At 44.5% G+C, this 12,202-nt stretch overlaps 1 protein-coding gene across 1 annotated transcript in view; it reads left to right on the top strand.

Moving 5' to 3' along the window:
- COL24A1 (collagen type XXIV alpha 1 chain) overlaps positions 1-12,202 on the top strand; it is a 413,884-nt gene that overhangs the window by 122,175 nt on the left and 279,507 nt on the right. Inside the window, exon 4 of the mRNA XM_077450311.1 lies at positions 3,182-3,235. Coding sequence (XP_077306437.1) covers positions 3,182-3,235 — 54 coding nt within the window. The remainder of the gene's footprint in view (positions 1-3,181; positions 3,236-12,202) is intronic.

Below are 12,202 nucleotides of genomic sequence, written 5' to 3' on the forward strand. Positions count from 1 at the left end.
CCAAAAAACATATGAATGGCCCATAATCCAGACGAGGAGTATGTGCACTCCATCTGAAAGAAAAGAACAAACAAGCACCATGGGATAGCACCAATACAAAACACTGAACACTCACAACAAATGAAAAGAAAAGTACATAATGACATACACCCCACTACTATCCCTCCCTCTCCATCAACAGCTAATCCACCAACAACTGCGGAGAAATGTAGGTACGGAATCTCTTGGCTTCCCATCTACCTGGCCGCCCGATGCAGAAGGAGGGGAAGGCATATTGTGTGTGATCCAAAATCCTGAAATTTAGATAAAATAGACCCATCCCCATGTAACAAGAACGGCCCCTCCCTGATTGGGCGAACTGCCAAGAACTCCCCTACTGCCCCCACCGGGCAAACCGGGGAATCTGAAATGCACCAAAATGGGCTAAAGAAAATGCTGCCTTAAATAGGGAGACCTCGTAACTTGATGTACACAAAGACCCCAGTTGACCAAAAATGGCCTGCAAATTCAAAAAGGATATGGTCTGCCTAGTATGCTTGCACTTGTGTAGCTTCCGATACCCCTTAACTGCCTGCCGGACCCAAAAATCCTTTATCAAATCTTCCATGCCCCATAGTTTGAAGGAAAAGGCCAAGCCCTGCTCGATGGCAGACACTGACCCACCTCGCTCCATGTTCCTGGAAACAAAATAAAGAACCAGCAGCCTCATCTGACCGATCAACCCTAATAAGATTCCAAAAACGTGTGCCACACCTTCAATTCCTCTCGATGTTCCTTATTGAGATGGATAAAATGGGTCAGGGCTTTAACCCCTGCTGTACCTGCCGACAAAAACCCTACCAATAAGAATAATGCGACATGCAATGATTATAGCTTCCGAATCTGAACCTTGCCCTGTCCCAAAATCCCCTGAATCTCCATCTTGAGCGCCACCAATTTATTCTCCGGCAGGCGGCACTCCATGTCGCCGTAGTCTAGAACTATGCCCAAGAAACTGATCATGATAGTTGGGCCTTCCATCTTATCCGCAGCCAACAGACTACTGACAGGAGAATCGCACACATATTAGAGGAAGGCGGCCCCACGCAGAGGAAATTATCCAAATAATGGATGACAGAATCCAGACCTGACACGTCTCTAACCACCCATTCCACAAAAGAGCAAAATTTTTCAAACATGGCACAGTAAATGGAGCAGCCCAAAATTCCTCTTGCCAGCAGCCCCACAGCAGCGGAAAACTGTAAGCAAGCAGAAAGCGGATTCAATGTCAGATTTTGCCATCAGCAACATATTGTCCATATCAAGGAACCCACATAACAGCTGCGCCAATGTAAGTATATGACACCGTACAAGCGTTGAGATCTATAGAATCATTGACCGAACCTCCCTTGGGGAAAGACAGGGGGTGAATAAGGCAAACCTTGTGCAGTTCCTTCTTAGGCACCACCCCCAGAGGTGAAAAAACAAAATCCTGCAAAGGCTTAACCGAGAATGGCCCTCCCATGCGACCCAGTGGCACTTTATTCGCCAACTTCTCCGAAGCCACCCCAGGATGCTGCAGTGCAGACTGCAAATTCCGTGCCATAGGCGGGACATCGGTTAGAGAACAAGGGATCCTAAAACCCTCCAAGAATCCCATAGCCAAGAGCTTCGCCGATTTCTGGTCTGGGTATCTATTTAGAAAAAGTTGCATCCTTTCCCCCTTCACCGGTGTCATCCCTCTTGTTAGCAAACTCTGCAGCATGGCCTCCCTTACCTTTTTTGAAGCAGCGGGACACGGAGCACTCATGCTTAAAATGGCAGGCCCCCCCAAATGTACATGATGCCAGCATAGACCCCATTTCTATCTGGCTGGTTGTCCTGGGGAAGGTGCACCCCCGAAAAAACTGACTTTGGGCCCGAGCCGAGGACATCAGGCGCATCCAGAGGCTAATGTCTTTGTGATCCCAGCGAAGGGACGGACAGATGGCCCTGCGCTGCCTAAACTGCTCGTCGTACCTTAACCAGGCCAATCTCCCATAGGCGCGGTGAGCCTCTCCGATGCCATCCATGTAACAGAACAGAGCTGAACAATGTTCCGGGTTCTTCTCCCCTATAGCGCTCACCATAATGGCACCTCGCATTTTGCTGCATCAGCAATCCTAACCACATCTGTCCTGCCTGTGACCTCCTGCGATGCTTCTTTATCCCCAGCCTTCGTACTCACCAACACCAACATGTTCCGGGCTCTTCTCCCCTATAATGCTCACCATAATGGCAAATGCCTGCAACCAGTTAGCGAACGTCCGCGGAATCAATCTGTACCTCCTCATCCTCCTTGAAGTCGTCGTGCTTGATCCTATCCAAGTTTAATTTTTCTAGGGCCAGTAAGGAGAAGATCTCCACATACTCACCCTTGCAAATTTTTTCCCGCACTTCCTGTTTCAAATGTGCCCCCCCACGGCCATTCAAAGCACATGTACACCTCGCATTTTACTGCATCAGCAATCCTAACCACATCTGTCCTGCCCGTGACCTCCTGCGATGCTCCTTTATCCCCAGCCTTCGTACTCACCAACACCATGGGTGGGGGTGTTACAGTAAGCTCCATAGGGGCAGGTGGGACACCCATGACCTAGGAGGGGGTGGGGGGCCCCCCGTTCGACCCCGTCCCGCCACCATCCGCACTAGCCCTGCCAACTGATTGTACCCACAGTGACATTTACCAATCCTTACCATGCCATCCCCTTCCTTGCAAACTTCCCTGCTTTACCCCAATGTTGTCTCTACACGCTGTCATGCCTGGCCCTACACTACTTTCTCTTTTTACCTTTCGCTCCAGGCCTTACTTTCTGGTGTACACAGTTCAGGAGCTGAAATGTGATCCAGTTAATGGCCTGTACCAGTTACATTTATTTATTGATCTAGATAATATGTGAATATTGAAAGCCCACCACTTCCCTGCAGAAAATAAACTGGCATTCCACAGACCTCAATAGGGATCAGTGTGTTCTGTGTAGAATTGAATTCTTGGATTTTTTTTTTTTTCAGCTGAAAGTGGGATCTTTGAGTCTGCTCTCTGTGATCTTCCTGCAAGGCTAGAAGGTGTTGATAATTGATAGTTTGGGATTTAGACTTCGAGACACTGGAGCTTACTCATTCCTAGACTCTAACTAACATGCTTGTGTTTCTCTCTCTCAAGGGTCCTCCAGGTCCTCCCGGTTTACCAGGTCCCCCAGGGAAAAGAGGTCCAAGGGTGAGTAATTGGCATATCACGTTTCACATCTGTTTTCTTCGTACTACCTGCTAATAGATTTCATTTCATTTATCCTTGGTGAACAGGACACACTTACAGATCTTTCTAGAGATGAGTTTTTAAACACTGGAATGTATGACTTGACGGAAAGTTTAAGTGGTGACTGTGTGATTTCGGCATGTAAAGTTATTTTTTTTTCCAACATAAATTAAAGTTTACATGTCAGCAGAATGAGATTAAAAGTTTTTTTTAAAAAAAGGACCGCAGAACATAAATTAAACATTTTTTTTTTTAAATTCAAAGGTTTAGCAATATTTATGGATAAATATTTAAAAATATGAAGGAGCATACCCAATTGATTATAAAAAATGGAGGTCATAAAGTTGGCAGTAAAAATCTTTTGGTGAAATCCCATTGGTACTTGAACCAAACTACAAATGCCAAAGAATATATATATATATATATATATATATATATATATATATATATATATATTTATATATATTTATATATATTTATATGTATATAGTTTGATGGCACAACTCATACATACATTGATACTGGAAACCATTTGTAGCCCCATAGGATCCAATCTTCACCCAAGTGTTGCATTGAAAAAAGTGTCTCCTTTCACTCCAGTGTGAAAGCCCTCGGGTGGTGCGCTGGCAGGGCATCACAAAAAGTCCTGCCAGCAGCTTCTTTGGAGCAGTGAAGGAGCGGTGAAGTCACCGCTCCTCCACCGCTGTGCCCCATTAAAATCATTTGGGCAGCGCTGTGATACCCCCAGCAAAACGCCGCTCCAGCGGATTTAACCCCTTCTCAGCCCCTAGCAGCTGACCTCATTAGCATCATCCACCCACCCATTCCTAGGTGCAAGTTTTTTAAATGCAATGCAATCTGTGATCACCTTTCTTACTAAACAAACAATCAGATTGCATAGTGTATGGCCATCTTTATACAAGTACATAGGAGGGAGTGGACAGAAACACTCAGCTGTCAAGCCCTGTTCACAGCTCGGCATAGCGGGAACCCGCATTCCCAAATGCTTTTTGTTTTCTTTAGTGGGGGGCATTTTGGAGCATTTTCACTCATCACACATAGGGCAGCCCATCCACCTGAATTGTGTATTGTATATTGTATATCGCCCTTCCTTTGGCATTATACAGAGTGAGAGTTGTGCATTTAATTTACACTGAAGAGTACCTGGAGACATAGTGTATCTGTGGCAGGTGGTCAAAACTGCAAATTCCATTTGAAATGTCTTTCCACTGGAGTGCCCCATAGAGCCAACAACCAACAATCAGACTCAGAAATGTCTTGCATAAGTTAGACATCCACAGTTTAATATGATAATGTGAAGTAGTTCAACCAATCGCCCAAATCGTCCCCTCCGCTCCTCCCATGACCTCCTTCTCTCTAGCTCCCTTGTTATCTCCTCTCATGCTCGTCTTCAGGACTTCTCCAGAGCCTCTCCCATCCTCTGGAACTCTGTTATATTCGATCAGCCCCTAACCTGGCCCCCTTTAGGAGATCCCTGAAAACTCACTTATTCAGGGAAGCCTATCCCACACCCACCTAACAACCCCATCAAATCATTCCCCCATCTATTACCTTTTGTATCACCACCCCCTCCCTTTAGAATGTAAGCTCTACGAGCAGGGCCCTCCTGTCCTTTCTGTATTGAACTGTACTATAATTGTGCTGTCCCTCCCTTCTGGACAGCAGTCCGCGAAATATCGCAAAAATTTACGGAGCTCTCACTCCCGGACGACCCAGCTTTTTTCCTGCTGCATGTCTCTGCCATGCCCATCAAAACCTACAAAAAAGCCGTTCTCCGCCATTTGGTGAATGCAGCTAAATCCTGTATCCCTTTGCTTTGGAAACAACGACATCCACCAACTATAGCAACCTGGTTGCGAAAAGTTGAGGAGATTAATCGGATGGAAGATCTGATCATGACTGCGAATAACAGAAGGGAGGTATATCAAAAAACCTGGACCCATTGGAATTTATTTAAATACTCCCTGGAAGGCAGGTCCCTTATGGGAACCAGCCTCCGCGTTTAGGGACAATGAACGACGAGCCGACTCGCAGGATAGCTGAGTCCTGCCTGTCATGTCTGTGGCCGTTCCCCATCCCTTCTTTGCCCTTAGTTTCTCTGCCCTGCTACCCCCCCCCCCTCTCCTCCATTTCCCCCCCTTGCCTTTTGCTCTCTCTCTTTTCTCATGCTTTTTGTCTCTCTCCTTGTGGTCGGACCTGCAGGTTACCGAATCTTGATAGCAGACAATGCTCGGAGAGGAAAGTGGTATACTATGCTGGGCTACATACTATGGTTTTTAGGCGGTATATGTGTAGTACTTATGAGCCATTATCTCCTGGTCGGCTGACCTGGAAACGCTTGATCCTCTGGGAAAGGTATATGTATATTTCTGTGTACTGCTGTGCCAAACCATATGAAAATCCCACGTGTGGGCCCGACTGTTGGGAACTGTCTATGTATATCTGTTATGAAAACTCAATAAAATTATATTTGGAAAAAAATAATTGTGCTCTACATTGTAAAGCGCTGCGTAAACTGTTGGCGCTATATAAATTGTGAATAATAATAATAATAGTTCCATTCTTTATAAATGTCTCTTTACCATCAACCCTATAACTGCTTTATTTTCTCTTTCTCCTATTTTGGGTGTCTTTTTGGAGACATCCCCATGACTTTATTCCCCAAAGTGCCTATTGGATTCCTAAATTTAGAACATTTTGCCTCCACCCTGTATTTAGCACTGCTTGGTAATTGTGACGTTGTATAGTGAATTATAGTTTATGTTAATCTCCATTCAGAAGCCTGCTGTGTTTCTATTTGAAGTTAAAGGAAGTATACATCCCTACTGTAATTGGACCTCTTATATTTTCAGTGGTTGGGGGTTACAGTCCTCTCCTTGTATTTTGGTCCTCAAGGACCCTTGAACAGTGCGTGTTTTCAGCTCTCTTCATAGAACTCCAGGTGAAATAATAGGGCTCATTTACTTTTTAGTATATAAGGTAAAGCTGTGTTTACCTCGATCAACCAGTCCTGTGCTAGTTCTAGAAAAAATCATATTTTTTTTATAAGCTGAACTCCTGACAGATACACAGATAAGACGCATATAAGGGAGCTCTTCTACCTGTCAAAGTATTTAGTATTTTTGTCCATACATTTTGAGATTTACACAGCTCTGTAACACTGGCAGAGGTAAACAGTGAATTGGCCTGAAAGAAGCCAAAACCAAGTCAGTCAGGTACTTACACAAAAAAACTATATGAAATACCGTATATACTCGAGTATAAGCCAAGATTTTCAGCCTCTTTTTTGAGGCTGAAAGTGCCCCCCTCGGCTTATACTCAAGTCATCGCCGTCTGCCTGCCCGATCAGCGTGTCGAGCAGACAGACGGCGGACATTCTACTATTCAAAAGCCGCGCCTCCCTGTCTGTGATAGGCGGAACACTCAATTTCCCAGCAGTGTTCCGCCTATCACGGACATCCGCTCATTCTCATACTACGGACGAGGATGAGAGGATGTCCATGATAGGCGGAACACTGACTGCTGGGAAATTGAGTGTTCCGCCTATCACAGACAGGGAGGCGCGGCTTTTGAACAGAGGAATGGCCGCCGTCTGTCAGACGAGGAGAGCATGGCACACAGAGGCTGCAGATTGGCACAGGTAGGCAGGGATGGACGGGACACAGCAACGGACGGGACACAGCGACGGACGGGACACAGGGACGGACGGGACACAGGGACGGACGGGACACAGGGACGGACGGGACACAGGGATGGACACAGGGACGGACAGGACACAGGAATGGACACAGGGATGGACGGGACACAGGGATGGACACAGGGATGTCTCACCCTCGGCTTATACACGAGTCAATAAGTTTCCCAGTTTTTTTGTGGTAAATTGGGGGCCTCGGCTTATATTCGGGTCGGCCTATACTCGAGTATATACGGTATTGCATTTATTATTATTAAAAGAGAAGTTTGTTTTTTTTAGAAATCATACTTACCAAGGTGGATGCAGCATCGGTCTGATGGTGCATCTGTCCACCAACGGCTCTAAAACTGAGCGATCAAACACCACTGATTGCTCAGTTCTCATGAGCAGAAAGCTGGCAACTGGAGCTGAACCGATGGGAGGGCGGAGCAGTTGGCTCAGGCTCTCAGCAGTTTGCCGAGAGGTTGAGGGAGCTGGTGGTCCAGGCATCTGGGTGGATCCTGACCATGTGATCGCAATCTTCCCCCAACCGGCTCTGTGATGTCAGCTGACAGGGGGCTCCAGCCCGCTGTTGGCTGAAAACAGGTCGCAGCAATGCAGAACAAACTGCACTCTTGTGATTCACAAGGGTCCATTCACTAAAGTCAAATACACTGTGCATTTTGCAAAGTGTTGTCATCTGCAAGTGCAGTTGCTCTACAGCTTAGCAAATGAGGTAAGGCTTCACTTTGCAAGGAGTAGCCAATCACATGCAAGGACGATTAAAATAACTGTATTTTTGCTTGCACATGATTGGACGTCAGCAGAGCTTTTGCTTATTTACTAAGCTCTGGAACAACTGCACTTTGCAAAGTGCACAGTCTTTTTCCCTTTAGCAAATCAACCCCACAGGAGAAGTACAGCCAAACAAGCTTTGGCTGTACTTTTCCTTTAATACTACTACTACTAATAATATTAAACAGCATTTATATTGCACAGTTTGTGCAGCACTTTACAAAACAAATGGTGATAGTACAGTTACAATATAATTCAATATCAAGGTTCAAAGGGCCCTGTTCCTGAGAGCTTACAATCTAAAAACAGATCTTCCTTCACTTGTGTCTTTCAGATCTGCCTGGTGCTCAGTTTTAAATTTCCATCAGCCATGACTAGTTTACCATATTAAAGGCTTAGTACACTTTTGTAAAAAAAAATAAAAAATACAAAAATAAAAATAAATATTGAAGATAAAAAAAAGTGCATTAATTAATAAATTATTTTCTTAGGAGCCTGCAGAGCATTGCACCCATGATTGGCATATTATGGGTGCATTGTCAGGCTCCTGTAGACTCTCGGTACAGGTGCCTGTCTGTACCTCCCATTTGGGCAGGCAGTTATTGAAGTGCAGGAAGAATCCATGAACTACAAGGGCACTCATTGGCGCTCTCACAGTTCATTGGGAACTACAAGCTGTCTGCCACTGTGGAATACAGGACTTGTAGATCATTCATTCACAGAACCCTGTGAATAAATGATGCGGTTGTGTGGGTGGAACCCTGCACAGTCGCATTGTTTTTAAATTGTGGCAGCGGGTGGGGGGAGAGGATCCTTTGCCCGCTGTCACAATGAGGGATCGAGGGTGTGGGCTGCTACTTTAGTAACATGTTACTAAAGGTGAACTTATCCTTTAACAATTTCACTTTGTATAGTGAATGGCCTGTACTCTAATAAATCAACACCAATTAGTCTCTCCTAAAGCATCCAAGATATTAGACTGAAGAACAATACAATGTAGAGTACCCAAATGTCGCTTGAAAAATCGATCTGTAGAGATGGAAATTTTCAGGAATTTTTTTTTTTTTATCAGATGAAAAATGTTTTTGCACGTTTTCTTATATGTTCAAAGTGATTGTAAAACTTCTTTTTTTTTAATGACAAACATGTTATACTTACCTCCTCTGCACAGTTGGTTTTTCACAGAGCAGCCCAGATCCTCCTCTTCTTGGGTCCCTCCTTGCTGCTTCTGGCCCCTCCCTCCTATCGAGTGCCCCCTCAGCCAGCAGCTCTCTATGGGGGCACCCAAGCCAAGTCAGAGCTCTATGTATCCATTCAGACATGGAGCCCCGATCTGACCCTGCCCCCTCTCCCCTATTTGGCTGACTGACTTTAATTGACAGCCACGGAAGCCAATGGTGCCGCTGCTGTGTCTCATCTAATCAGGAGTGTCCCCGGATGGCTTAGACATTCGTGGACATCGCTGAGGAGAGAAGGGCCTCAGGTAAGTAATTGGGGGGTGATCGAGAAGAGGCTGCTACGCACAAAGGTTTTCTATTTTAATGCATAGAATGCATTAAAGTGGATGTAAACGAGATTTTTTTTTTTATTATTAAGGCTCGCACCTTGTACAGTATAAGATTTCATTTCATCTGTGCCCAGTTTTGACACAAATCGTTAATCCAGCTCTGAGCAGTCCTCTTATCTTTTTTCAGTGAAATAAAAAGGAACAGACAGAGAAATAGGAGTCCCGCCTTGCTGTGAGTGACAGGTGATTTACATATCTCATGCAATAGCCTGAGAGAGACATGCTGTGTACTTCAGATCCCCTCCTCCTTTCTTCTTCAGCTCTCCCAGGATTGGCTGCTCCACACCTCAGCATGATTGGGCATGCTGAAGTCATGTGGTGACTTTTCTGGGTTTTGACTGGATATTACTGATCATAGCAGAAGTTCAGTGTAAGAAATACACAGGAGAAAATTCATGTTGACAAGGGGAGTGTAGAGGTGGGCGGAGAGTCTACTGACATCACGACTGAGACAGAGGGGAGACATTCGACAGGTAAGGACAATGCAGGAGTCGTGTATATCCTTATAGATAAACACTATGGCAGTAGTTTAGAAAGGATGAGAGTGGGTTTACATCCACTTTAAGATAAAGAAAAAACCTTGTGCCTTTACAACTCCTTTAAGGTCTTGTGTCGATGGACCTTTGTTTGCTTCAAGCAAACATGCATTCAAGTACAAATCTATAGGAATGCAGGTGAAATGCAGGATAGAAGGAGGCCAACTGCAGATCAGATTGATCTCAGAAAAGTTTCAAACTGATTTCAAAGGGATGCCATCTACGTTAAAGGATAACTTACCCTATTAAACAAAAATATTATATATTACAGCTTTTTAGTCCATGTGATGGCTGCATTCATTTTATTTGTTCAGCCTAAGAACATTTTCAGCAAGTAAAGAAATGCCTTTTGATCTTACCAGAAATGCTGCATCCTTGTCACTTGCTGTGTGCTTCACAGGCAGCAAAAACAACCTCACCTTTCTTTTGTAAATGACTAATTCCATCAAATAAACAAAAGGCAGATATTTGACTTGTATCCTGGGTGACAACCACAGCTCCTTCCATAGACACTGTGGAAGAGTGAATGTAGCCACCCAGGGTGTGTTATTCCCAGGGGAAAATAAAGAGAAGACAGCCTAAAAACAGAAAACGCACACGGTGCGGGAGACTCCCGCAATTCTGCGGTGGCTTCCTCACACCCGCAAGCGCCTCCCAATCTCCTGGCAATGATTGGTGCGGCGGCTGTCCCTCCTGCTGCGCACCGATCATTCCCAGTTCTTCTGTGTACTCCTCCCCCATCCCCCTCCATGTCCTTCTCTGCCCCCCCCTCGTCCCCAGCAACCGGCTCCCCTCCTCTCCTGCCAACTGTGGGGGGAACTAGTAATAGGACACAGTGAGCTCCTGTGTCGTACGATTACTGATCTCAGTTTATGAATGGACAGGAGCCTCTGTCTTTCATCTTAAAGCGGGAGTAAACCCAATTTCAAAAAACACTTACATTCCTGGCATGCCAGAAATGCTAACTTTCACATTGGTTGTGCTCTCAACCAACTTTCAAACCATCCAATGGCTGGTGTCATAACTGACCACATGTGCAGCATTTTGGCAGTTGAAGAAATATTAGAGGCCAAGATGGCAGCTTCCTTGACTGAAAACGATAGGATGGTTTACTTCCACTTTAAGTGCTGAGAAAGGGACTGGGGAATGTGTCCTCAGTCCCTTTGTCTGTCTCAAAGGGGAGATGTCAGGGGTCCGTTTGGACCTCTGTCATCTCACCAAAGCCCCCCCAAAAATAAAAAATAAAATATTGTAAAAAAATTCTAAAAAATGAAAAAGTGTAAAAAAAGAAAAAAAAGCATTGTGATTTTTTTTAAACAAATTAAAATGTAAAAAATTCAATTATTAAAAGTAAAAAAAATGACTGACACCGTCCACTGCCACCCACCCACCACCCCCTTCCCCAGAAACACTGCAAAAACATATTGAGAAAGTGATTTAAATAATATTATGCCACCGGGGGTGGGTGTTTGCGGGCACATCTCACACAGTGTATGCCCAGACTCCCCTCCCACTGCTGAATAATGAAACAACATTTGTAACACAATGTGCCCTTTCTAAAGAGTGTAGAAAGCTGAAGACAGCACATATGCAAGTAAGACTTATGTAGGAAGATTTGCTTCATCCCTGTGTATCATTTGAGGCTGTTCACTTCACTGGGTATAGGAGAAGAGTTTACAACCACTTTAAAGAGTTCATGTTTCTTTTATTAAATAAATAAATACTAATTTACTTTTATGTTGCTTATTATCCTGTTTGATCTATTTCCAGCAGCTTGCAGCCCTAAAATATATTTCTTTTAAATAAGCCAGGTGTTCCCTAAAATCTGTTGTAGAAAACATAAGGAATTTGAGTGGGAGAGAGATGGAGAGACAATGCTGTCTGAATTTTGTGATCCAGTCTAGATGCATGCATATAATAGTAGTGAATGCTTTGAGAACTTGAAAGCCTGCTAATGATCTTTTGTAAATGTTATTATTCTGTTAGCTTTGGTGTTGCATCCATATCTTGGCCAACATGTATGACTACCCTTAAAGTGTCACTAAACCCACAACAGTCAGTAAAACCAGTCTGTATATGCAGTAAAGCTTGCTTGTTATGCCTACTGTGGGATCTAAGGGGTTAATCCTCTGCATTGTGTAAAAAAGACTTTGATCCTGTATGCACAGATCCTCCTTTTGTTCCACTGACCCAACAGGTCTGGATAAGACAGAGTTACTGGAGTCAGCTTGTTGTGCATTGCTAAATTTTTTTTTTTTTTTTTTGGGAGAGTGCCAATCAGCACTGTCCAGAAAGAGGACCAGGGGTCCTGGAACCTGATAGGACAGCAAGTGCAG

This window comes from Lithobates pipiens, unplaced genomic scaffold, assembly GCF_037356315.1.
Source record: "Lithobates pipiens isolate NorthernLeopardFrog02 unplaced genomic scaffold, aLitPip1_a1.2 Scaffold_23, whole genome shotgun sequence".
NCBI classification, from domain to species: Eukaryota; Metazoa; Chordata; class Amphibia; order Anura; family Ranidae; genus Lithobates; species Lithobates pipiens.